Source organism: Ambystoma mexicanum, chromosome 4q, assembly GCF_040938575.1.
Source record: "Ambystoma mexicanum isolate Mex_15411 chromosome 4q, UKY_AmexF1_1, whole genome shotgun sequence".
Taxonomy (NCBI): domain Eukaryota; kingdom Metazoa; phylum Chordata; class Amphibia; order Caudata; family Ambystomatidae; genus Ambystoma; species Ambystoma mexicanum.
Genome location: NC_090928.1, coordinates 142295299 through 142322929, shown reverse-complemented (window position 1 = coordinate 142322929; position 27631 = coordinate 142295299). Strand labels below are relative to the sequence as shown.

Here is a 27631-nt window from a genome sequence, read left to right as displayed (position 1 = left end):
TGCCCCCAGTCCTTGTCGAGGTCCAGCGCACCTACTCATGCTCTCACCCAACATACTTGAACCTCTAGATCTGCACCCCCCTCCGTCACAATGTTCCCCCACTGCAGCCACCTCACTGAACACAAAAACACCACAAACATAGCCACAGAGTAAGGCTTTGATGGCGTTCATGGTGGGTTAAGACCAGGTACACATAGTCTGTCCCTTACGCCAACCCCCAGAACCACGGCCTGCTTTAGCAACAACTGCAGGAATGATTGGCTGGCAGATGGGGCCCAAAGATTCGTACCCCACTAACCACCTTAGGCTGCCCCACCCCGAGGTGCCACCACAACCCAAAATGACCAAAAGAATAACAAATGAATGAGGTGCTAGAAGCACTCTGGATAATTCACGAACAGGAGCAGTCACACAACCAACTAAGCATTAGGGGGTTCCCCCTTGGGGGAGCATTCAGCTTCTTAAATGTCCTTGATCCTGCCCCCTTAACTCTAGGAAAGCCATCTCCATCAGCCTTGTTCCCCTCCTGAGCTGGCTCTTCTTGGGTGCCCACAAGTTAGCTCTTGACCCTGTGAATTCTTCTTCTGGGACTAGTTTAGATTTATGGCTTTCATGCTCAAAAGAAATGGAGAAGGTGGAACGACCACAGACAGCAAACTCCCTTTTTTTGTAGCCAGTGGCTAAGAGGGCGGGGGGGTGGTGGGTAGGGGGACATTCTCCAGCTCGACAATGCAAAGGCTGAAAGATCATTATCTTATAGGATCCAAGGATGACGGCCCCTCCTTCCGTGCCTTAACATACATTTTCATGTTCTCGTCAAAGTAATCGAAGTGGTCCCAAAAAATAAATAAATAAAATAGAATAACCGATCTGGGGCACTCCCCTAGCTCCATCGATCATGGCTTCAGTGATCGTATATTACCATACAGGAGTTTTAAACTGCTCGTAGATGGCCCTTTTGATATCCCTTTCTGTTCCTCCTTTCTCCAGTAACCCCAAAAATCTCAGGACCTCCTCTCGAGATTTTCAAAATCATCCATTTTAAGAGGATTCCTCCTCTCATGTGCCAAAAGGAAACCGCATGTCGATATGCACCTGCATTGCGTACAGTAAAGATGGATTGTTCTCAAATCTTTGTAGCCTATTGTCAATGTTATGTACTCGTTTGTCCAACTTGTCAAGTCTACCCACTATGTCGGTGCAAATTTCCCTCATAACAGGCCAGCTATGTCTTTCGTTCGTTATGCTTTGACAAATTTGCCTTCAGCATACATAATTCTAGACATTCAATTGATACTTATAGATTTCATCCAGTATACACATTTTATACATTTAAAAACACAAGCAGTATTTAAAAACCCTAAAAATAAAGTGCATATGATTTTCATCTAAAAGCTAAAATGTCTTTGGGCTGAAACTTTGTTCGATTGCTCGATCAAGAATTTCTCTCGCTACAAAATATACATTAAAGGTTTCAGTTGATTGACAAAGTCAGAGCCACCACAGCATGATTAACACAGACTTGCTTAAACAACGCTAATAAATCTTCTCAAGTCGTCCTATCTCTCATAAAATATCAGGATATGAATGATTGTCTCTGGACGAGAGTCACACACCGGACAAGATTTGGAATTGTGCACTTTCCAGCCACTGGTGAATTCCGCAGTCTTGAGGGTGCATGTTCTGAATTCCATCAATAAAGTGTGAGCACATGCCTGTGTTACTGAATCTAAATATTTCTCAGCTCCTTGTTCAGTTTTTAAAAGCAAATAGTACAATCCTATTTTTAGATTTAGACAGGAACTTACGAGTTCATATTTAACCTCTTTTACAGCCAATTTTACATCTTCTTTAGTACAACTAGATGGATTCTGCCAAATATCACTTAAGCCCAGTGCACTCAACTGTTGTCTTACATGCTTCACTCAGGAAATTGAATGCACTCCTGGGTAGCTAAGTAAGTATTAAGGGCCTCTTGGCATATTCCAAGTTCCGGGCCCACCCAGAGTCTAATCCAATAGAATATCGGTTTCCAGGTCATTTAAGAATATTGGGTCCAGGCCATACTCCAACAATGGGGAGTTGGAGAAACTTCTTGGTAGCCTTACAGCATTTTTAGAAACTTCATTATTTCAACTTCTGGCGGTTAATTTGTCCCCACAGTTCTGCTTCATAGAGAGCAACCAAAGCGGTCTGTATCTTATGAATGTTAATAGCTGGGGATACAGCTCTTTTTTCAGCCAACCGCCATTTCTTTCGAGAATAACCTGTGACTTTTCCAGCTGTGCGGACCATGTCTCAATGTCAGTAAATCTTACTCCCGAGTAGTCATAACCAGTTACTTGCTCAAGATTAATCCAATATACCTTCATGGGGCATGCACAGGGCTTTGGTTTTCATTGGTCTAAAAACCCAGTATTTTGGTTTTACTCTCATTTAGGGTCAATCCCAATTGGGAACATTTGGTAACCAAACATTCCAGGCAACGCCCGATACCCATAGGTGATAACAGCACAGCATCATCGTCAAATAAAATGCCGGAAGGATGTCGGTGCCAAGTTACTGGGGGGGGAAGGGGGGGCGGAGGAGCGGGTGGGGAAAAAGATTCAAGCCGGCTGCCTGCGAATTCCGTCATTAGTTCTGAATATAGAGGCAGAATAGGAACGTGGGAAGGACACAGGCTTGCTGCACGCCTCAGTCCTCCCTGAAGTGGTCGGAACTTTACCTGCGAGGCCTCACCTCACCACCACAGTGTTGTTGGAGTAAAGATGCAGAATTACGGTCACCAGATAAACCAGCACCCCCGCTTTCGCAATAACTGCCATAGCCCGTCTCTAGGAACACAATCAAAAGCGGTCTGCAGATTTACAAAGACTGCCTACCTGCATGCTCTTTAGTAACGTATGTTTGTGTAAGACACGGGACAAGCAAAAACATTTGTCAACTGTACTGATCTCTTTCTGAAAACCAGCCTGGAGATAGGAAATTAGTTTGTTAGAAGTCACCTAATCCTGCAACTGCTTTGATACCACCTTTGCAAATATTTTTCCGGTGGCATCTATTAATGAAACTGGCCTAGAGTTGCAGTGCTTTTCCCGGACCCCTTTTTTTTATAGATTGGCACTATTTCAGCGGTGTGCCAGGAATCGGGAACTTGATTAAGTTTGGCAACAATTTCAATAAACAATGCCAATACAATTGGTGCCCAGACATCAGGATCGTCATTCAGCAGATCGGTTGGGATTCCATCTGGACGTCGAACTTTCTGGCCGTTGGAATTCAGAATTGCACACTTCAGTGTTAAGATCATTAATGGTCGGTTCCATTCAATCATCTTTAGACCTTTATAAGAAAGTCCCTCAATGTTGACACATTCATCAACCACACCATCTATATACAATCCACAAAAAAATAGTTAAACCAGTTCTCCCGAGGGATGTGGCAGAGAAGCCCATTCTCACTTATTCCCTTTTTATCGGATACCAGAGTCCAAAATGTCATCCCACTTGGCTTTCATGTGGTACTCTTTCTCCCGAATTGTATTCTTATAGTTGGTTCTGCAGGAACGCAATTCCTCTTTATTAACTTTGCCTTCTGTCATAAGGCAAAGTGTTTGGTTTTTCTTCACCATACTGTACTCATCAAACCAGTCAGGCTGTGTTACCCTTTTCTGTTTCACCTTATTTACTGGTCTTGTGAGAAGGGGACAAAGACCCTCAGTCAAAACCTTGCTTTCACTAGGGTCGGTAGCACAAATACTCTCAATATTTGTCAATACTGTTTGATAGATTGCAGTTTTAGCCCAGCTGGCTCAATTTGGTCTCAATAACTCGTCTAGCATTCCTAGAGATCCTAATCGGTACAGAAATATTACCCAGTTTGCCTTTTAATCTTACAACCAATAGAAGGGATTTGTGATCACTTTCTCTATGGTCGATAATAGTGAACTCCTCAATAAGTTCCCAGTCGCTCATTAATACAAGAATATAAACAATCTATGTGGGACAATCAAACCCCAAAAACATATTCCTACCAGGACGATTACCACTGCACATGCCATTAGATGCGCTTAGATTAAGCCCTTACAATATCCGGGCTTCATTAATCTAGCGTTTGATTATGGACCCGTGGGGGAATTACACGCCTCCATAGCTGGGATCTCCCAGTCCTAATCATTTTCATCCCGTGGCCCATTTAGTTCTTTTAAGGGTTCAAATGCAGGTTAAAGTCACCCGCTACGACGATATAAAATGCCCAAGGTGTCGTGTGATCGTAGCTGTTCATTAACTCCTGTAAAAGGGTTAATGTCCCCAGAGGGTTGGTCCCATACGGTCTGTTATACAGAATATGAGTAGGGTATGCGACTCACTATTTTTGCTAATTACTAATTTGCAGATCTGGGGAACTCTGGTCACTCATTTGTATTTCCCAACTGGAGTCTACTGCTACTAGGGTCAATATCCTCCACCATGGTCACCCTCTTGCAGCCTTAGTTGCTGGGGTATCAAATATCTTAAGCCCTGATATTTCAAAATGGTGATAAAGCTGGTGATAATTACGATCTCGCTACGGAAATCCAATCTGGGTCCATCAAATGCCTTCGCCTTTCAATCCCAGCAACATTCCAGGTTTGCACGCTTATTCCTTTGGACGTTCTTGTGGCTTCTATGATCAGTGCTACTGGGATGGGGAAGATCCACCTCTTCTCGTACTACACCCATTGGAAGTGGATTGCACCTACCTTCAGGGAAAAGTTGCCCAGGGGTTCTCGGTTGCCACCCACTCGACAGGAGAGGCCTTAATGATATTGATGTTCCAGGTGGAGGATAGGGTCTTGCCTCAATTGCCAGTAACCCGTCGACAAGTGCCCCATCTTTCAGCGTCAATTGGATATAGTAATTGTGTCCATTGGACATGGTCCCTCTGTCACAGGTAATGTCCTCTCTTATGACAGAAGTACATTGCCTAACATGACGAACCCAATGGATGCTCTCGTTGGTTAGCATCTCTGTTCTCGTGGGATCCCGGTCTTAGTTTGGGGGCATTACACATGTAGACTGTTGCTTCACCTTTTATCCCAACTTGGTTTCTAATATGGGTTATGGGCTCAATCTTCTTGTCTTAGGCAGTGGGTTATGCCTACCATTATCAGTATGTTGTGGCGGGTTTGTAGACACATGCTTATCAATGGTATCCATTATTGATTTTGCCCACTGTGAATCTTTCCCAACCCTGATAGCCTTGGCAGCTGACAACACTTTCTCACCAACCGTACTATTAGCCTCACACTGATACTGTGGCAGAAAGGACCCACTGCTTGTTGTACAACCATCCGAGGCAGAGTATCAAGGTGTAAAGGAACATACTCCTTTTGTAACCTGGATAGCTGGTTCCCTTGCTCAATAACTGTAAGTCAACTTAGCCACCATTTCCCTAAGTTTCTTAACCTCACCTAAAATCTCCTTTAAATTGTTACTTGGGTTACATTTACAACCACAGGTCAACAATCATGTGTTTGTTCTGAATGAGTATTCACGGTCTGGTTTTTCCTTTAACCTTTTCAGGTTCCGACTCTATATTGAGGTGTTATTTTATAGAAACTGCTTATCCCCTCAACAATGTGGGTATTTTTACCAGGCTCACATGGGGCAGCTACATTTGCTATCATTATATTGGGACTTCCGCTCAGCTGCACCACATCCCCCGGGATCCTCTCTCACCAAGGGAGAAAATCTATTCTGCAAAAGAATTTCAGGCGCAACCATAGTGTAACCAAGGGTCTGTGCTTGACTTGTTGGTTTAGCCAATCCTACATCAGGCCCCATCATACATGCCCCCTCTAGTTAGTTAAGGATTTGGGTAGTCGAGGCAGTCTCTATACTCACCGTTGCCAGTACTTGCTCTGGTTGTGGATATACTTCAATAAAGTTGCTTGTTGATGAACCCAATGATTTAGGACCGTGTACTGGAATGAGGTAGCCCCCCCACCCCCGGCTTCCTGCACAGTGGCGTTTTCCACTGTAAATGTATCAAGGGGGTACTCATTACCTGGTCTCCTTGTACACCTCAAGCTCATTTTTCTAGTCACGCAGGGGGCAGTGGCACACAAACTACCTCCATCACACCCAGTGAGTTGATGCCCTCATCTTGGATTATGCAGTTAGACTTGGTGATTCTTGGAGCCCTGCCCCTCTTCCTCAATATCATACAAAAAACCTTTGCTTTCTGAAAGGATTACATTTATTGTTCCAGATCATTACATTATATTTTATACACATGAACATTCTTAACTTTTGTTTAACTCTTGTATAAACGTATAATCTATCATGGTTACACAGTTTTACATCTTACATTTTCTGAGTGCACAGCTGGAACAGGTAATAAGGCATTTTCCTCCATATGTTATAAGGTTTCACCTGTTAATTATAAAGTACTTAATTGGTAGTACTGCCAGTATGTGATGAATTAGGGAACTGAAGGTCTTCCTTCAGGTAGGTTATCTTCAGAAGTAGCATATCCACATTCTCTCGCATTTAGCCTGGGAGTATTCTGGACTGCTCTGTCAAAGTTTGGCTAATTCTGCTCTCCTTGATCTTTCCAAGTCCAGAGACCATCTAACTTCACTCAGACTGTGTTTCCTTGCCATGGCAATTCTGAGAGCTGCCAGCACGAGTTTCACAAAATCTCCCTCTGTCTTTAGATTATACAATTACGGGTCCCTTCTTAGTAGGAATGACCTTGGGGTGTCCAGGGCCATTCGATCTCCAAGCCAACCAGTGGGCGTTTTAACTTTTATCCAGAGTTCACTAATATCAGTACATCCCCAAAACAGGTGTAGTATATCTGCGTTTTCCAACTGACACGTGGGGCAGAACAGAAGTAGGGGGTGTTGGGAAACATATTGGACAAACGTTTTTGAGTTTGATAGAGACTGTGTAAGAGGTTATTTTGGATTAACGTAAATCCACTACGGAAGACAATTTTGGGATGTAGTAATATAGCGAACCACTGCTCATTTTCAAAACAACTCCCAAGCCCTCCTCTCATGAGCCCCGGACATGTAATTGAGTGCTTTGACTCATCGATTAGGAAACAGAGTTATTTTGGTAAATGACATGTTGGGTGCCTTACATGATGAATTGGAAATCATCAATCAAAAGAAGACAAAAAACTGATAAGGACAGAGAGATGCACAGGAAAAAGGTATGCTTGAATATCTCAAGACCGCTATTATCCCAGAGGGCCAACAGGGGAAAAAATATTCCGAGTTTATCGATAACACCAAGTTTAAACGAAATCTCAATGGGGTAGGAAACAAGTGGAGTCGGGATTGGTTGATTCTAATAACTAAAACTGCCGAGGAAGAGTGCAAGATTCAGGGAGAAAAGTTAGCAGAATTGGAAAAATGCTTCCTGAAGACTCAAACTATTCAGGAGGCCAGGAAGAAATTAGAAAAATTGGAAGAAGAAATTACTACATTTAGACAGATAACCTTTAACCAAAAAATACAAAAAGAAAAGACCTATGCATTCTTAAGAGAAGGTTTTTTTTTTTTTAGTTTTTTTTGTTTTTTTTTTTACACTGAACCGAGAAACAGAGGGGGGTATAACAGATGAAATGGTTATCTTTTCCGAAACCTCTGCCTCCTCTAGCGACAGTGACCAGGAATTACAAGCCTCTTCAAGCACAGTGGGCACAAGTGGTACTTTGCAACAACATTTTTTTTTTCACAGGAGCAACCAGAGAGGTTGCAACAGGCAACGATTCCAACCAACAGAATTATGGATGCGCACCCCACAATGGTATTCGGAACAGTGACATCTGAGACTAGCCCTACATTTAATCCTTCATAACATATTTTGACGGAGATGAGAGAAAAAAAAAAAAAAAGGTCTCCTTGATAGGCTTAACTGTACATGTGACAAGGGTGGATGCCGTAAAATACTGAAATCGAGCTGAAGCGATTTTTGGAATATAAGATTGAAGTTTTTTTTGATGTACATTCCTAAACAACAACAGTCTGATGCGGAAGGTATTACTGATTTATCAAAAGAGAATGTATCCAGTCTAAAATTGAAATCGAGATTTTGTCCACCGAAATCATACCATACCTGCAGAGGTGATTGCCTTTGAGAATATAGTTATAAAACAAGTACTAGAGGTGATCAAGAAGAACAGAGTGACAAAATATGGCCCCTTGAGACAGCGGCCTTAAACAACCTAAGTGATAATAAATTGTTCACTATAAAACCAGCCAACAATGGTGCTCCTGAACACCTGTGCCATTGTGCTCACAAACACCATCAAATATGTAAGGGGGCGTTTATGTCCATTACCAGATCAGACTGCCTATAGAAAACTGGCATTGGATCCCACCAAGAGACTGCAAGAGGAAATATGCAGCCTGCCAAGGCAGGCTGAACAATAGGGGTGGATTTGTAGTGAAGAGGTAACATTTTTTAATAAAATACATCCTAAAGTAAAACCGAGGCTTTTTATATCCTGGCAAAGGTGCATATACATCCCAGGAGCCCTCCTGGGGCGACTGATTGCATCGGCCATCGATTCACTGTTGGAGCCCCCTTCATTATATGCTGATCATTTCTTAAAACCATTTGAGACAGATGGCCTCATATGTAAAAGATACAACTGATATGATACAAAGTCTAAGTGCCATAACCCTTACAGGATCTGTTCTTTTGGCGTCATTAGATGCAGAGGCACTGTAAATCTCAATACCCCAAACTAAGTGTCTGCAAGTATTCAGAGGTTTTATTGGCAAATCCCCATGTTGTAGCTATAGATTTTATTCTTGAGTGCATCAGGCTGGCTATGTCTAAAAATCTCTTTATATTTAAACAGATATATAAACAAACCAAAAAGGAGTGAGTATTGGGGCCACATTCGCCCCATATGTGGCCAAACTATACATGGCCCACTAAGATATTTGTCACATTTATTCAGAGATTAATCCATTTAGATGCCATATTGAAATAGGTAATTGATACATTGATGATATCCTAACGATTTTTGAACGGGAGATGCACAAACACTTGGAATGGGTTTTCGAGGGGCTAAATAATTGGGACAACAACATCAAGTTCCCCATGAATTGGGAAAAATAGTCCATTTGTTTTTTGATTTGTGAATATCCAGACAGGATCAGGCTTGGAAAACTTAGTTATATGGAAAATCTACAAACCGTAGCAGTCCGTTACATTTTTCTAGCTTTCAGCCAGTGGAAAAATGAACCTACCATATGGTCGGTTTCTGCGCGTTAGAAGAAATTGATCAGATTAAAAAAAAAGTGTGTGAACCATGCGTAGGGTCTGCAAAATAGACTCTTACAAAGGGGATACCCAAAAATAGTCAGACAAAGAAAAGGGCCATTAATATGCCAATAGAAAGGACTCCAAAGCAAAATAATCCACTAGAGAGGCTGGTATGTGTCCCCATTTTCAGCCCCGTAAGTGATTAGATCAAAACGTATTGTGAATAAAAATTGGCATTTGGTGAAAAATGAAGGAACCTTGAATACAAAACCATTGTTTGCCTTCAAAAGAAATTGTAACTAAAAACAGACGGGTGCATACGTATAAACTAGCCCGGACAGACCACTCTGGAGGCCACTTGGGGTCTTCCCCCCCCGCACCCTGGCCCCGTGAAGGGGCATCATAATGTAACCACTGTGTCACTTGTCGGTTTACAGAGACATTACATAACTTTGTCTAGGAGGGAAATATCAAATGGCACCACCAGACTCACACAAATTGTAATAGCAAACTTGTTATATACATTGAGTGCCCACGTAAATTGTTATATGTTGGGAAAACAATGCGGCCAGTGAAAAAGAATTTGAGCACAAGTCGTGTATAAATTTGATGGCAGATAAGCCATTAGTGGATCACTACAGAAAGGAAAGAAAAAAAAATTAAAAAAAAAAACAAAAAAAAACACACGACAGGTAACAGATGAGTTTGTACTGCAGAAAATCATGCCTCACAAAGAGCAGCAATGGATTTATCGTCATCTGTGAACCAAGGCTTAAAATGTAGCTGTGCAATGAGCAAATTGAATTTCTGATTTTGGTACCCTGAAAACAAGTTTTGTGTATTTGGAATATTGTAAACAGGGAAAATATGACCAGTTGAGATAGTCACCATTGCAAGATGGCTGCCCATCAGGAAAAGGTATTAAGACATAATGAGAACAAATGTAGTGCAGCGATCGGTGCATTAGATGGTGGCTCTGTAAGTTCTATAATAGTTAGAAACACCTACCTGAAATGAGAGATGAATGTCTGACATGGATTGGTGAATATCGATTCGTGTCAACCCTAAAAAGGGTTCAGCATCATTTTTGAAAAACATTGAGCGCAGTATTCATGGAAGTTGAATATGTTGTGCTGACGATTGTAATCAGTGTTACAGTATAACAATTTTATTCCAGCATAGTGATTGATTGAAACTTATACAGAGTCCGCTTTAAAAGTGAGACGATTAAGTTAGCACAAGATGGCCGCCAGCCGCACGTCAACTAACTGTTGGGATGAATGAAAACTTAATGGCGTGCTGGATTACGGCAGTTTCCAGCAGCCGAAATAAGAGTTAAATCTAATGCAGTTTAAATTTTATCTGAATAATGAAAGCGAAGGGTCACGATGATGGCAGCAATTAAAGGGTGACTATAGTAGAAGGTGAGACTCGTCTATTGCACAATGATTGTTCGGTAGACAGATTGGGTGACATATATACGAGATATTTTTGAACATCTCCAAAACGAGCAGCAATCGAGAAATGCGAGGTCACAAACTAAGGTAGATGAAATGCGAGCAAAGGTGGTGTTGGGGGGTGGGGTGTCGGAAGAGAGAGTTTGGTCATTGACCCCGCCAGCACTGTGCAAATCATTAAGAAGCCTTTTGGTGATACATAGGCGGAAGCTTGCCGCAACTGTTAGCAATAAGCATCATATTTGTAGTTATTTCTATTCTGAAACAGTAACTGCAAACATGTTTTAAATAGCTTCAGCCTGCAAACACAGAATTTCCTTGCCAGGTTGCAGCTGTTGGGCTTGGGGCTTTAGGGCACGTGCAGGATAATGGACCAGCTGTTGCAGGGAATGTGAGACCCAGAATGCAGTTTAATTATAGCAAAGTGAATAGCTTTTGAAATGTAATCTGTGTTCCAACTTGTATAAATACATGCTTTATGAATGGACAGAAGTATGAGAGTTCACCTCGGAGGGTGTTTTTACACCGAACTGAGTAAATAGCTGCAGCTGTTAAAAAATAAACTCTCGCCCACTGAGCATAAAAAAAACGAATACTCTGTTCGGGTGCTTCATTATTTGCTAGACTCAGCAAAATAGAGTTTATTATTAGTGGATATTTTACACAACTCCATCTAGCACCCCGTGCGATATTACAAGATAAATGTAGTATAAGACTAGCACGTAGGATTGCAAATTAGATGCATTGGTTGAGTTGATTCAAAATGTGAAAAAGGGTGTTGTAAATATTGGTTTACATCTTTCATATTTTCAGAATATCAACATGTAGTCGCAAGACTGGGTAAAAGCAATAATGGGATGACCCAGGTAGTGCCGCCAGCTCTACTTGGTTTCTTCTAGCGGTGGATGGCCTTATAGAGAAGGTTGGGGAGTGTGGTTGGCAGATGGGATTCTATGCAGATGGAGTGATTTGGGTTAGGGGTAAGGTGGGTGGAGTGATTCAAGGAAGTTTGCAGGAGGCTTTGGAAATAATGGAAATGTGGTGTCAAGCATGGGGTTTTTACAGTGTCCTCTTCCAAATCGGTGTGTATGCTGTTTAACAGGCGACATAGTGGTGTCAGTTTGGACCTCAATTTGAGCGTGCCAGTGTTGGTGTGGGTGTCGGAATTCCAGTATCTTGGTGTGCTCTTGGACGAGCGTCTGTCGTGGAAGTTGCAAGTGGAGAGGACCGTGGCGAAGTGTAAAAGGTGTCTTAATTTGTTGAAGGCAGTGTAAGGTCAGGAGTGGTGTGGAGGGGAGAGTAGTAGGAGGATGTTGTATGTCTGGTTGGTCAGGTGTGTGCTGGAGTTCGGAGTTCAGCTGCAGAGCAGTTATAGTCAGGCTCAGCTGGATGTGTTGGATGGTGTCCAGGCAAGGGCAAAGATGATTGTGACTGGGGTGGTTCGGTCATCCCCCACAGAGGCTGTGCAAGTGTTGCCAGGGTTGTTGCCATTGGATTTGAGAAGAGAGGAGCTGAGTGCTAGGTATTGGTTGAGATGCAAGTCCCTCGATGTGTGGCATCCTGTGAAGTAGTTTCTGGTGGTTAATTGGTGGCATGCCTATAAGAGTGGGAGAGGGAAGGGGGGGGGAACTTTTGGATTCCATGCAGACAGGTTGGTGAAGCGATTGGGGTAGAGGGGTTGTGCATGATGGAAGATATGGATAAGGTGGTGGTGCCGATATGGACGTGGCAAGATCCAATTATCTGTTTGGATTTAGCGATGGTCAGGAAGAGTGGTGATCAGGGGGTGATTGAGAAATTGGCGGTACAGTATGTGGGGTCAAGGGGCGCTCAGGTATATATGGATGGTTCCATGAACCCAGAGAAAAACACGGTTGGTATGGCCTGCTATTTTCGGACTGATGAGTTTTGGGTGGCTAGGTTGTCGGATAATGTGTCCGTCTACACGGCAGAGTTGATGGCTGTTAATATGGCAGTTCTTCAGATTATGGAGAAACAGTTGGCTAGGGTGGTGGTGTTTGTGGATTCGATGAGTGGCTATCGAGAGGAATTGAGATAGGGGGGAATATAGTTGTGCTCATTAGACAGCGATTAGAGGAGTGTGTTGTTGGGGGTACTGTGGTGGATTTGGCTTTGGTACCCAGTTATTGTGGGGTCTTGGGCAATTAATTAGTGGATCAGGCTGCGTATGGGGCCACGCTGAGGGGGGAGGAGGATGTCCCATTGAGTGTGGCTGAGGTACAGGTGATGGTGCGTGGCAAGATTAAGGATATGTGGCTCAATCGATGGGATAGGAGTACGAAAGGGCAGTAGTTGTTTGCAGTGTGCAAGGAGGTGTGGGTTCAGGCATTTGAGGAGGTGTAGGGTTGGCACAACAGGAGGAAACTATTTTGAATCACCTTAGGGTGGGTCATGCAGGGTTGGGAGGACGGAAGTGTATGATGGGTAGAGTTGCCATAGCAGCGTGTGAGGCTTGCGGTTGCCGGGTGTCTCATGTTGGATTGTGTGCGGTTTCATGTGCAGAGGGAATTGCTCAGAGTTAGGAGGAGTGGCATTGGGGTGGTTTTACGGGGGTTACCGGATGTGTTCTGTTGGAAAAGAGGAGTGGAGGATAAACAGCGTAGGTTCCTGCCTCAGTTTGTGCAGGAGACTGGGAAGTGTGAAGAGTATCTAGTGGTGATGGCGATCATCATCATCTAGTTAGAGGAAATCGCCAGCTCTGGGTTTCTGGAGTCACCCTAACAAGAGGAAGGAATGATGGGTAAGCGCTGCTTATTTGTAATAGATGCAGAGAATTATTTTTACAATTGTGTGCATATTATTAGAAGAGAGGGTCTATATAAAACACTGTTTGTGTTGTAGATGTAACTCAGTTCTGTGACATGAATAGGACACAAGTGAAATAGACTCATCCGTGAAAGGTGCACTTCATTTGACGTTTTATGTATAGTTTACAAAATATTGATTACATTTGAAGTTTATTCAGATAGATCAGCATGTGATGATTTTATTGTTTGAGTGGTAGAATTTTGGAACACAGAACCCACATTTGGGAGATTCAGTAATGATGCCTGTCCTGATGAAGGCTGTATAAATTAGAGCGTTGGCCACTTGCTCATAAGACCAGAACACTTGTGTTGATTCTTATGACAATGTAATTTATACATATTGTATAAATGGGATAACTTGTTGGGTCTATGGTACACCAATGTTCCTTGAAATAGCGAAGGGTGAAAAAGCAATGTAGAAAAGCCGTGTAAAGTAATAGTTAGCAAAGCAATTGCATGGAAAATGTCATTTATCTTTATCCTGCATTGATGCTGTTGTGCCTGTAATGCAATGATGTGCAAAAATCATGTTGTTGATAGATATATGTATATATGTAATACTGATGTGTATGATAAAGGTTTCACTTTTTTTTTTAAGAAACCCTTTTAAAAACATTTGAATAAATGGATTTCATAACCGCTAATTAATGTGGTAGTAATTGTAAGACACATGTAAATCTATCCAGAATATCGCCTTGTTCATTTGTTTGTGTATACATATAGATAAGTCCTATTGCTTATAGAGTGTCCAAAACGCATATAGTTAAATTCCCATAGGTGTGTTTGTTCAGCATCAGTTGGCCTTGGGAGCCAATGATAGCTCCTGGTAGCTGTTGATGTCAAGCTAACTAGGTTCTTTGAAGCTACAAGCAGGAGCTAAATAGCTCCCAGCTCCCCTCAATTTCGAACCCTGACATCCCCAAGTCAGTCTCCACCCCCCATCCTGTCCCCACCACACTCATCGATCATTGGATGACGGCCCCCACCTCCTCCTCAATCCTACAAGAACAGAAAATATGATCTGATACAAAACAGCTCTCTTCCCCCAAACCAGCCTGCGGCCATCATTCATAGCAGTAAAGAATCTGGGATGCACAAAGGATGCTGACCCGACACTCTCACACTACATTAACACTGTCTAAATCTTGCTGCATACAACTCTGCATTCTCAGATGCATCTTCCCCTACCCTCACTGAGTCACCGCAATCTGGCCCATTGTTCTCTTCCGCCTAAACTACGCCATTTACCTTTGCCTGGGCACCCCTGCACATCTACTCAGAAAGCACCAACTGGTCAAGAACTCCACAGCAATTAACATCGATGAAATTACTGAGTGACAGTGAGAATAATCTCCAGCAGACCACAGGACAGGATCCACGCCATATCTATGAAACTAATAAACCATCCAGAACCTACGGGTACCCATGCCTATGGGAGATAGGCAACTCTCCAGACTACTTCAAAACACCCATTCATATGCCAGCTCGATATGGGTAGCTAGTAAGGACTTGGCCACCCCTACCCACCTTTGCATTGGCTAAAATGCACACATGCATTCTAGACTCCTCCGACCAATTTTCCCACACATTGGATTTTGGTCCCCCAAGGGCGTTCACCTACAGCGCTGCGACACCATACCAATGGGAAAGGGCGCTATACAAATGGCAAATTAAATTACAAACCTGTGACATAACATACTTCCTCAATAGGAGTTTTGTTCCATGAGGCGCACAGACACAACCATCCACTTCTTTACTTGAGACCCCAAAGCAAACAAGCAGCAGTCTTCAGACTGCAACACAGTAACGGAGCAAGTTTCCTGCTGCCCGCAAAATGTAAGACATCAAAAGCCCCCTAGTATCTTTCGCCTTTCCTTTCTAACTAACTAACGAGTTTCTTATATAGCGCAATCACTCACCCAAAGGTCTCAGGGCGCTTACATAACAAACAAATTACATAAATTGAAAAAGAAAAAGGAAAAAGAAATACCCGCGATGGCGACTAACACGTCCTGAGAGATAGCCAGAGATCTTAGGGCATACGATGGCGATTAGACATCAAAAAGAAAGGTCTTAAGACGTTTTCTGAATTGTTGCAGTGTGGTGGACTGTTTGAGGTGGAGAGGGATTATGTTCCAATTCTTAGGGCCCCAGGCCCCAAAGCTTGCTTCACCCACTTTCTTCAGAAGGGTACGTGGTTGTGCCAATAGCAAGAGACTGTTAGAGAGTAGCGTACGCTTTGGAATCGCTGTCTGTAGCCTAGTTTTTAGATATTCCGGGGCTTTGCCTGAAAGACATTTAAAAACTATAACTAGTCCTTTAAATTTAAGACGCTGCTCAATAGAGAGCCAGTGTAACTTTCTTCGATGTGAGTTTGGCGACTTAGGCCACATACAGCTCGAACAGCTCCATTCTGTATAGTTTGGAGACTCCTAATGTTTCTTTTTGAGGTGCCAATCAGGAGGCTGTTGCAGTAGTCCAGTTTGGTGTTAACTATGGCTGCTGCAATGGATGCTCTATTAACTTTGCACCGATATGGTCTTATTTGCCATAAGACATGTGTGAAAAAACTGCAAGATGACATTGAGGTAGGATACGTGTTTCTGAAATGTAAGATAATACTCCTAGCGTTTTTACAGAGTCCGATACATGAATGTTGTTACCGCCAATTACGAAGGCTCTATAGTCTGTGTCCATGTTTTTATGCCTAAAAGGTGTACTGATAACCAGCAACTCTGTTTTTTTATCGTTGAGCGCGAGAGAGTTAACAGCCATCCATTTTTGAATGGTATAAATTTCAAATTTCACTCTTCCTTTTCTGTCAAATGCATTGTGTGTTGTAGGAGCAGGCCCGGCCTTATCGCCCTAACTCCCACCCACCCTCCTGCTCCCTCAAGTGCACCCCTGGTCATGCGGGGCACATCAATAGGGAGCTGATGCTAAGCATAAGCACCTATTGTTATTAAATGTGCTCCACTCCCGAGAGCAGAGCGCATTTAATTTCAATAGGGCGCCTGTCACGCATTCTCCCACCATGCCAGCTCAGGGAAGACCTTGAAAGACTCCCCCGAGATTGCGGTCGCCCGGCCATCCCAGCCCTAAGGCGGCCCTGGGTGGGAGAGGTATTATGCATGGGATGGCCAGGCAGGCAAGCGGAGGGATAGGGGGAAATGGAGCAGCACGTGCCAGGGACGGTGTGCACTGTAATCGGTGCTTTAAGTGGGGGGAGAGGGCTGTGATAAGGGTGTGGTATAAATGGTGGGCGTGGCCTAGAGTATGCTGTGCACGTCATGCAAGTAGTAGAAAGAGCTGGAAAAAAATGCGTTTAAATGACCACCATTACATGCAGCCTACAAAGGGGACACTGCATTTGTGGGGTACAATGAAACACTAATGATGGTTATTTAAATGCATGTTAAATGTAATTACTCACCACTCCAAACAGCAAGAAAAGAAGATTTTTGTGTCTTTTTGCCCCATGCACAGGATCCGAACTGGTGACCTACTTGTAACCAGACAGTGTCACAGCCTCCGGGGCAATTCGGGAAGTGGTAGAATCATTTGTATCTTTCAATAGATTGCTTGCCACATAAAGCCCTGGAAAAACCCATACGAGGACCTTGTGGGGTGCACAAATTATAATGGAGATAAAGCGATTCAGGGTACCTACCACCTGACGAGTTCACTGGCCTATGCACAAAGACAGCCAGAAACACTGAACTTCCACAGAAAACCTATTAAGCTCTCTTTGTTAGCCAAGTACTCATGTAGTTGAAATCAGTAATAAAAGGTGATGAGAAAGCTGCCGCATACTGCAAGGTATGCGGGGGATCACAACCTAAGGGCACTAGCAAAGGCAGCCAGTAACATGCGATCTGCAAAGTACACATTTAATGTACTGCATTCAGAGGTATTTTACTTGTGACAAGACTGCCAACATAGGGGCAGCAGCTCGTGGCACATTTCAACTAAAACGTTGAAAGGCCCTGGTGCCATGCCTGCAAACATCCTTTTCTAAAGAAGATGCTGAGGTTCGGCCATTTCACCAACTTCCATAGTTGCTAAATGACAAATGTTTCTAAAGTTTAGTCAGCTGCATACAAAGTAACCAACTGCAGAATTCTGTGTCTGTCCAGAACCGGCGTCTGACACTTTCCGGAGCCTTTGGAGAACTGCTGATGCTCGAGACCGTGTTGTTGGCTGGGAAGTAATACTTACAGGACAAAGGAGTTACTTGTGATACGTTCAATGGTTAACAGCTGAAAGCACATGGTGCAGAACTAAAGGGTAACTCTGCAGTTCGAGAGCCCCTACAATTTCACGACAGTTAAAAGCAGAGCAGCTTGCAGACAGGTGTTTTCCACACATTACATGAACGAAATGTAAGCATACTGCAATATGTGGTCTGTAGAGGAGTAAATGCAGAGCTGTCTGCTGTGTAGCTAAGAAGACAAATGCTGAATATTAATGACTGACCTACAACACACAAGAAACACCAGATATGTCGTTCCATATTTCTTTTAGATGGGCGGCACCAACTGATAGTGGGCACTGAAGTTGCTGAAGCAGATGAATGAGTTGGTCATTTAAAGGTTGAACGGGCAGTGACTTAAAGAAGATATTGCTGCTAATCTATACGGCAGAATGTAGTATAACTAGCTTCGTTTAGAACTATGTGCCAGCAACTCCACCCAGTACAACAGCTCGGATGCAAATACTGGTCATGATTTATGGCATTAGATAATGCATCTTTCATATTGTGAGTGGTTACATATCCCACGCCCACAACACATATGACAACGTATGAATGGACAGGGTTATTAAATGCACTGTGCGTTGATTGACAAACGTATGGCAAAGTTACAGTGCACTTAACTTTTATAACATATGTTATGTGCACGATCTCAGGAACCGCAGCTTCCAGATGCATGGTTACAAAAAAAGCATCAAGAAACAATGGTTATGTTCTACGTCAAAAAAAGGTCTCCTGCTACAAAACGGGCAAGAGGTTACCTCCCAAGTTATTCCACGCTGCAACGGGAGACAGTGGCTAGGTAACACACGGCTCCAACTAGTGAAAAATCTCATCAGACCTGGACATTCCCAACAGAATTCGCCCAAGTGACAATGTGCCCCTTTCCTCCCTTTGGCGACAACCTTTTTTTATATTCGTCATTCTCTAGGGACCGTACCTCGGGGTCTCTCCTCAGTATAGAGGTCTATGACAATATCCCCAAGTGTAGTCTCCAAAAGCACTGCCATGTCCAGCACCCAATGAACCCGGCACGCACCAGCTTCAGATCCGGCTGTTAAGAGCAAGCCTAACGTCACTAGAAGGCGCTGGCTGCGACGAACTACACTGAAGCAAGCGAGGGAAGAAGCATGGAAATAGAAAGGGGCACGGCTTTGTGCAGAACCGGCTATCTACCGCAGTGCACCCGCAGCGGCCATCTCGGAATTGTAATATTTACCGTTCATACCAACACAGGTCGTGCAATTAACTGTACTTATCAGACGTTATTTATAAAGCAAACAGAGTGCTAGAGATTAATTTGAGATACATTACTCACTGTATCTTTCATTAACAGATTAGCTTTGAAATATACGTATTTCGCGCAGACGTTTGTTAATTCCAAAAATATTGTGCTAACAGTGTGATAGTACATTTATCTAAAGCTCGTATGTCACAGCATGCAAAGGTAGATGTCTAAAATAAGCGTAATATCCTTTCATCCTTTCATCACGAGACTCTGCGCGAGCCTCTCGTGATGGAAGGATGGATAGAATATAGAGACGTATGATTGGAATGCGAGTTTCAAACCCGCTTTATTTCAGTTGCTTTCCGTGGTCGGTGGGGCCGATTCACTTTCACTAAGCAATTAGTGTAAATAAATAACGTGTTAAATAACCACGTCATCCTGCGTGTATTTGACCACTTCAAGTGGCGACGAGGATCTTCAGGCCCCACCACCCCCGTGTGTCCCAGGCTTTCATCTTACCTGACTCTGTTGACCGTCTTCGACTCTGAGTCTGTGAGAGCGCAGCAGACCCTGCAGCTGTGACAGAAGTGTGGCCGCTCCGCTCGTCTCGTCAGCTGCGATTTATGTGCGTGAGCAGGCCTTGCAGCTGTCCTAAAAGCTGTGGCCGCTCCGCTCCGCTTACAATCAACTCGACTTCCAGCGACGCCGAGTCAGGGTCAATTAAGTGAGTGTTTTTCTTTCATCCTGCTTGTGTTTACTTCCAATGTATGCCTCTTGGCCTGTGCTGTTAATTTTACCGTATTTCACAGAATACAGGTGCTTTCTGCGTGCTTCAAGCCTTCCCATCTACCGTAATTCTCAGTGTATGGGCGCAAATACATGGGAAGTGAATGTACACATGAAATTGAACCGACAAGTGTTTAAACTGCAGAAAGTCATATGTTTGGCTGTGCATACCTTATTGTATTGGGACACATCTACTACATATGTATCGCAACGAAAGGACGATAATTAACTATTTCAAGCCTCCCACCACTATTCTCAGCACATATGTGCAAGTGCATGGAAAAAAATCCAGAGAATTAAGGTGACAAATATTTGTACTGCAGCAAGTCACTGCATTTGAATTTAAACGAGACAATAAGAGGACTGCATTTGCATTTTTGGTCATTCCTTTCCAATTTTGTGGCACATACCCATTTCGATCAGCATGTCTTTCAATAGTGTACCGCCGCCAATGTTTTTCCTCTCTGATGTTGGTGAGCCAGCTATTCCATGGAAAAGATGGATTAAATTATTTGAACATTACGCTGGCGTTGTGTGTGGTCAGAATTGCAGCATGGAGAGGAGGAAGTCCCTTTTAATGCATTGTTTGGGCCCGGCAGGGCAGGAAAAGTTTGAAGATCTACCAGATCTGCTTTCTGATGAAGATAATGACCTAAATGAATATGAGCGGTCAGTGAAGAAGATGGGAAAACATTACGAAAAGAAATTGAGCACCATTTTGGAACGTTATAAGTTTGGGAAAAGAACTCAAGGCGAGGGTGAGAGCATAGAACAATACATCACTAACTTGAGGAAGCTAGCCAAAACATGCAATTTCAATACTCAATTGGACGAGAGATTGAGAGATCAATTTATGTTGGAGTGTAGGAGTAGCAAAGTAAGAGAAAGATTATGGGCTGAGGACGACCCCAACTTGGACACTGTCTTACGTGTGGCCAAGGAAGTGGAACACACTGAGAAATGTGTTAAAGAATTAGAAAGCAGGATACAAACTACTGATATTAAACATGAAATTTCCAAAGAGACGTATACGACACTTACCGCAAGTAAAGAGAATGAATCCATTGCTCAAATATCAGGAAATCCCAATAGGAGATACAAATCAGAAAGGAGCGGGAGATTGCCTTGGAATGATGATAAAAGAAAAAAACCAAGCTCCAGAGTTAATTACAGTGACGGGAGAAAGAAAAGTCCGCACAGGCGAGGAGACGACCCTAGAAGGAAAAGTACAGGGAGATGTTTTAGATGTGATAGCATGGATCATTGGGCGGATAACCCGGAATGTCCTGCCTTGAAAATTATATGTGGGAAATGCAAAGGCAAGGGGCATTACGCCCGATGTTGCAGAATGCAGAACACTTCCACTAACTGGATAGGAAACGATGATAATAGTGATGAAGATGGAGAAGAATGCGTGTTTGTCGTAACTGACGAAGGAAATGAAAAAGAAATAGAAAGTCCCAAGGCCGTAGTTTGTGTTGATGGAACTAACATGCACATGATGATTGATTCAGGTGCAAAATATACCTTGATACCACAGACCCTCTGGGACAGGAAGAAACATGAATACCTGCATGAACCAGACATAAAACCCAGGGCATATGGCGAAGTTAAAATAGATGTCATTGGATGGTTTTGGGGAGCACTCAAATTCAAGGAGAGGAAAGCCAATGGGAAAATATACATAACAAGAAAGGGGAGAACGCCTTTGTTAAGCTGGACTCACCAATGCAAACTCAAAGTGAAGTTAGATGCTGCATCGGATGAGTCTGTATATTCGGTTGAAAGCAACACTGGAGGAATTCAAGAAAACAAAGAAATCACCAGAGAGGCTGATATGATGAAAGAAATTTTCAGGAAAGAAATTGGATGTCTGCGTGGGTTTGTTCATGAGATCAAAATGAAACCAGGACATGTTCCTGTTGCACAGAAGTTGCGCAACGTCCCGCTCTCGATGAGGGAAGCAGTAAGAAAGGAGATTAAATTATTAGAAGATCAGAAGATCATCGAGAGAATAGATGCCAGTGAATGGGTTTCACCATTAGTTGTATTAAGAAAAAAGTCAGGAAAATTGAGAATATGTGTAGACATGAGAGAATTAAATAAGAGCGTGATCCCGGACAGACATCCACTCCCCAATATTCAAGAGATTGTATCCACTATTGGGCCCTCGAAGTATTTTTCTACTCTGGATCTAACGTCAGCGTACCATCAAGTTAGACTTCATAAAGAATCTAAGAAAATGACAGACTTTATCACGCCAGATGGATTGTATCAATACAGAAGATTACCATTTGGGTTGGTGTCAGCTGCTTCAGTATTTAAGAGAATCATGCACAAACTATTTGAAGGTGATGAAGGGATTATTTGTTTTCAAGATGACATATTGGTACACGCCATCAACCAAAAGGTGCATAATGAAAGATTACAACATGTCTACAAGAAGTTATATGAAGCAGGTATGACCCTTAGTAGAGACAAATGTAACATAAATCGCAGCGAAATCGAATATTTAGGACATACCATATCTGCTAGCGGCATAAAGCCAAAGAAGCAACTTGCTGATGCCATAATGAACATGCCGAGACCAGAGTCAAAGGAAGGCGTGCATATGTTCATTGGAATGGCGGAGTACTATTCGAAATTTATAAAGGATTTCGCCATACATACTGTTCCGCTCCGTGAACTTTTAAAGAAGAAGTCATTTGAATGGAACAGGGAGTGCGAAGAAGAATTTGAAAATATCAAATCAGAATTAAACAGAGCACCATCATTGAAGAATTTCAAGAGTGGGAGGAAGACTATAATAACAACAGATGCAAGCAACCTAGGGTTAGGAGCTGTTGTCACACAAGAAGTCGAAGGAAAAGAAGTTCTTATTGCATTTGCATCTAGACTGTTAAAAGGTGCAGAAAGATCGTACGCTGCAATAGAAAAGGAAATATTGGCCATCAAGTGGGCAACAGAAAAGTTCAGGAATTTCATCTGGGGAGTGGAGGTGGAGATTCGCACTGACCACAAACCATTGATACATGTCATTATGAATAAAGGTTTGGACAATGTATCTAACAGGATCAAAAGATGGGTTGTACTTCTGCAAGAATACAACTGTATCGTACGATATGTACCAGGAGTGAAGAATCATGCTGCTGATTGTCTGTCGCGGCTTACCAACAATTCTGAGGCAGATAATGAAAGTGAAAATAATCCAGAAGTTGTTTTGAACATTGAAGCGCTATCCATATCCAAAACTGAGTGGGAAGAAGCGGAGAGACAAGATGATAATATAAAACAGTTGAAGCAAATTATACAAAGCAATGGAAGTCTAAAGAAAGTTATGTTTGAAGAGTCCGGTCTCATTGAATACTGGAGAGTTGCAGATGAACTCAATATAGCAAGTGACAGAATTATGAGAGGAGATCGAATAATTCCGCCTACAAGTCTAAGACAAAGAATCATCGATCTGGGCCATGAAGGCCATCAAGGGATTGTGAAGACTAAGCAGAGAATACGTGATGATTTCTGGTGGCCAGGATGTGACCTGCAAATCGAGAGAACCATCAGAGAATGTATCCTTTGTAATCAGAGTGACAGGGCGTGTGTGAGTGTGAAATACCCGATGGTAATAACGAATATTCCAGGAAAAGTATGGGATGAAGTAGGCATGGATATACTAGGGCCTATTCATTGTGATGGTAAGCAACAATTTTGCTTGGTGGTCATTGACCTTCTGACCAGATGGGTAGAAGTCTTAATCAAACCTCATATGAATGCTAAAATAGTGGTAGATTTTTTGTCAGAGATATGCACCAGGGAGGGTTTCCCAAGAAGCATATTAACAGATAATGGTGTCCAATTCAGGTCAAAAGAGATGGAAAGGTTCTGTACCAGTAATTCCATTGTACACAAAACTAGCGCAATATACCACCCACAAACCAATGGAGTGGTTGAGAGATTCAACAAAGTACTCAAGGATGCCATTCGGTGGGCTTGGTCAAATGGGCTCAACTGGGAAGAAGCGGTAAAAAGGAAAATAATTGCTCACTGCTTTACTCCCCATAGTACAACTGGTCTATCACCTTTTGAGTTAAGTAGAGGGCGCAGAGCAAACACCAAATTGACACCATCCTGTTTGGAGAGAGAGACTATAGTGAGAAAAGATTTTGGAGAGGCAGTAGAGAGTATCAGGAAAATCCAGCTGAGGAATAAGGCAGCTCACGATAGTCAAATGAGCGAAGGGAAAAGAAACAAGGTTCCCAGAGTGGGGTGTCTGGTGAGAATTAAATTACCCCCTGTGCTAAGAGATGGACCCTGCAAATGGTCCAAACCAATGAGTGTGATTGAGGTTTTTAGACATGCGGTGAGAGTGCAAGATGGTAGAGTCTGGAATATGGAGAGAGTATGTGTGATGAAGTCAAGTAAAGATGTGAGAACTGGTGAAATGGAACACAAAGTGCAATCCAGTAGGGGTGGTAATGAAAGCATGGAGAGGAATGGTGAGCATGTGAGATCTATGTTGAATAGAAATGTGATATCGAAAATTTCCTTGCCAAAACCTAAACCAGATCCTTTGCATGTGTCAAGAACAGGAAGAGTAATCCGCAAACCAGACCACATGAAGGATTTTGTCTAATAATACCGAATATACAGAAGAAGGATACTAGACTGTGTTCCATAAACAGCAAGAGACTAAGGAGGGGAGATGTGTAATATCCTTTCATCCTTTCATCACAAGACTCTGCGCGAGCCTCTCGTGATGGAAGGATGGATAGAATATAGAGACGTACGATTGGAATGCGAGTTTCAAACCCGCTTTATTTCAGTTGCTTTCCGTGGTCGGTGGGGCCGATTCACTTTCACTAAGCAATTAATGTAAATAAATAACGTGTTAAATAACCACGTCATCCTGCGTGTATTTGACCACTTCAATAAGGATTGGCAAAGCCAATAGTTTTTGTATTTACAATTGTTTATTCAGTGCTGGAAATAGGAATAATTTACCACAAAAGGCAAAGGTAGGGTAGGAGCGGTGGAATTTGTAGGGGAGAGAGGATTTTGGAAGTAGGCGGGGCTGGCAGTTGAACTCCACCCAATCTCACAATGGGCCAATCATGTTAAATGTTAAAGGTATTTGTACCGCGCGCTGTCACCAACGGAGTTGGTCCCCAGGCGCTCTGGTGGGTCTGTAAATGAGAAGGTGAGAGGGGTTAGTAGGTGAAGCGGGAGTAGGATAGTGAGAGGAGTGGTGTTCTGTTGGCAGCTTCAACTCGGTATACACCGGGTGCTGAGCTTTGGTGCGAGTATTGGGTCGATGCCAGTCCCTGTGTGCTCTTGGTGTTGCTTATGTGTTGTTGCGGTGTTGCGAAGTGCGTGCGGGTTGTTGTGTAAGAGATGGTTGTGTGAGATTTTTGAGTGAGATAAGTTTGCAGAAATGCTGAGTTTTTTTGTTAGAGGTGGAGCTGTGCCTCTCTAAGAACAGTGAGCGAGGGGTCCACGTCTGGATTCCCCTGGTAACTTAGGGTGAGACCCAAAGTTACTTAATATGCGAAACAAGGGGGGTTCTGGGAATCCCTCTACCAGCACGAACACAACCCATTGACCTGTTCTTGGGTGGATGGCCCCTGGGAAAGACTCTGCCAAGTCTTTAGCTCACTGTCCCTTTCACAGAGGAGAAATTTCCCTGCTTATTAGTCTTTGTCCTGCCCAGGGGGAGTCCAGCACCGAAATGCTAGGCAATTCTCCTCTGAACAAGAGTACCAACAGCAACCCCATACACGTGTTTCAGCCTTGTTGGGCATCATCAGTGAGGTGGAGCTGTGCCTCTCTAAGAACAGTGAGCAAGGGGTCTGTTCAGGAGGAGAGGAATTCGCTGACGGGCCCATTGGTCAGCACTCACCCTCTAGAACTTGTAAGACAAGATAGCTGCACCATGTGAGGACAGGGGGTGCAGGATTCACTTACTCCGACACGACTCAATAACAAGGACTCAGTAGTTTGGCAAAGGGAAGTCCGTTTAATGATACATACATCAAACAGGGAAACAAATGGGAATCAGCTGTAGTGCGATCACCGGTCTCGCTCCGACTTCCACGAACTTCAGTTGAACAACGATTTTTATAGGCACAAATCGTCATCATTGACGTCTAATTTCTATAAAAAATCATCATGCTATTGCATGAATCATCATGCTTTTGCATAAATTATATTTAATTGGCTAGGAAAGGTAACTTAAATATAGGTGTTATATCTCTATATGATAATGGAGCATGTTGATGGGATAACTCTTATTGGGTGGTCGCCCATCCCTCTATATCACACGTGATTGACGTCACTACAAGTACAACGTCTCATTGGCTACAGTGTCTATAGGACCCTAGATTACACGGTCCATTGTGATTGGGCAAGTTACACCCCTAAACATAAATCTCCACTTTAATTAGCAGCATGCAGAATAGACACCCCTGTGCCTAGTGTTCCAAGTTTCACCCTGCCTCCCAAGATTTGTGCTTCCTTTCCTTCCCTTTTGCAGTCTGCCATAAACTTCCCGTAACCACCATTGGTTCATCAACCTCCCAACTTGTCGCTGTGTTGTAGGCCTGCGGCTTGTTTCTTGCATTGGGGCAGGTGTGCTTGCAGTTACGGTTTCTATAGTTCTGTTTTTCAGCTCCTCGTGTAGTTTCTTTGCTTGGACTATGAATGGGAAAAAATACTCTATTAGCATGTGGGTCTTCTCTGTGAGTTCTTTTGTGGCCACTTCTGTTCTTTAGAGGGATCTTGCTATTCCCTCCTTCTTTGGCATTTCACTTGGCTTTTCTTGGTTATCTCCACTATTCTCTGAAATTGAAAGTTTGGCAGGCAGTCTCTCCTTCTATGCTGCCTTCGTTGGAGGCCTTGTAGCCATTGACACTTGCCCTTGTTTGTGTGCATTCTGAGTGTGGGTGCGTGCCGTGGCCAGTGCTACATTATCATTCATACCGTGCTGACCCTGTCTCCAGCCTTTTCTCTCATTCATCACCTCGTGTGTATATGTATCACTGCTAATTATATTCAATTTTAAATCATTTGCTTCATCATTAGCTTTTCTTGGAACTGGAATCACTATGTAGGGTCTGGGTGCTTTTGTAGGCCCCAGATGTTCATTATATGGTGGGTGCACTGATAGGGAGACACTTTGTGCACCAATAAAGAAAGCAGTTCTGATTGTTAACAATAGAAAAACAATTATGATCACTGTACATATGCACATAATCGTTTGAATTGAAAGTTTGCAGCATTTTCTTCCAGGAAAGCGGGGGCGCCCTTCTGTTGGGGGTAAAACCAAGTTACTGTTCTGGGCCCCCATTTCGAACGAGTTCATAGTCGGTTATTTATTCCTTCTTTTGCTCAGGTCTCACAGTTCGAAAGTTTATTACTACTAAAGTGTCGAGTGCTTTCAGTGTCCCCCCTCTTGTCGGTGATGATAGCAGTCTCGGGGTATGCAGCACGGTTCTGTTCGCTAGACTATGGAAAAAGGTTAGGCTATCAACTCTGGTACATCATATCCATCTAAGCATATCGATACTAGGTGAAGTCCCAGTACACGCCTCGAATTTGCTTTGGTCCTGAGGACGTGCTGGAAACAGTTCAAATGTGAAAAATAAAAGGATGGAACTGCTACAAAATCACACAACATGAAATGTTGCAAAAATAAAAGTAAAAAAATAAAAACAAAAGCGAACATGAAAAATAAAAATAGAAATAAATGAAAAATAAAAAATAAAATGAAGACTGAACGTGTGGCTAAAATAGGAAAGGATGAGCTAATTGTA

At 43.0% G+C, this 27631-nt stretch overlaps 1 protein-coding gene across 2 annotated transcripts in view; it reads right to left on the bottom strand.

Moving 5' to 3' along the window:
* The window catches only part of PPIL4 (peptidylprolyl isomerase like 4), a 521963-nt gene extending 503051 nt beyond the window's left edge, over window positions 1–18912 (bottom strand). The window contains exon 1 of one of the 2 annotated variants that reach the window (XM_069607668.1): window positions 18750–18912. In XM_069607668.1, coding sequence (XP_069463769.1) covers window positions 18750–18819 — 70 coding nt within the window. In that variant the 5' untranslated portion in view covers window positions 18820–18912. The remainder of the gene's footprint in view (window positions 1–18749) is intronic. The other variant, XM_069607669.1, reaches the window with a different exon arrangement.
* Window positions 18913–27631: the final 8719 nt, after the last annotated feature.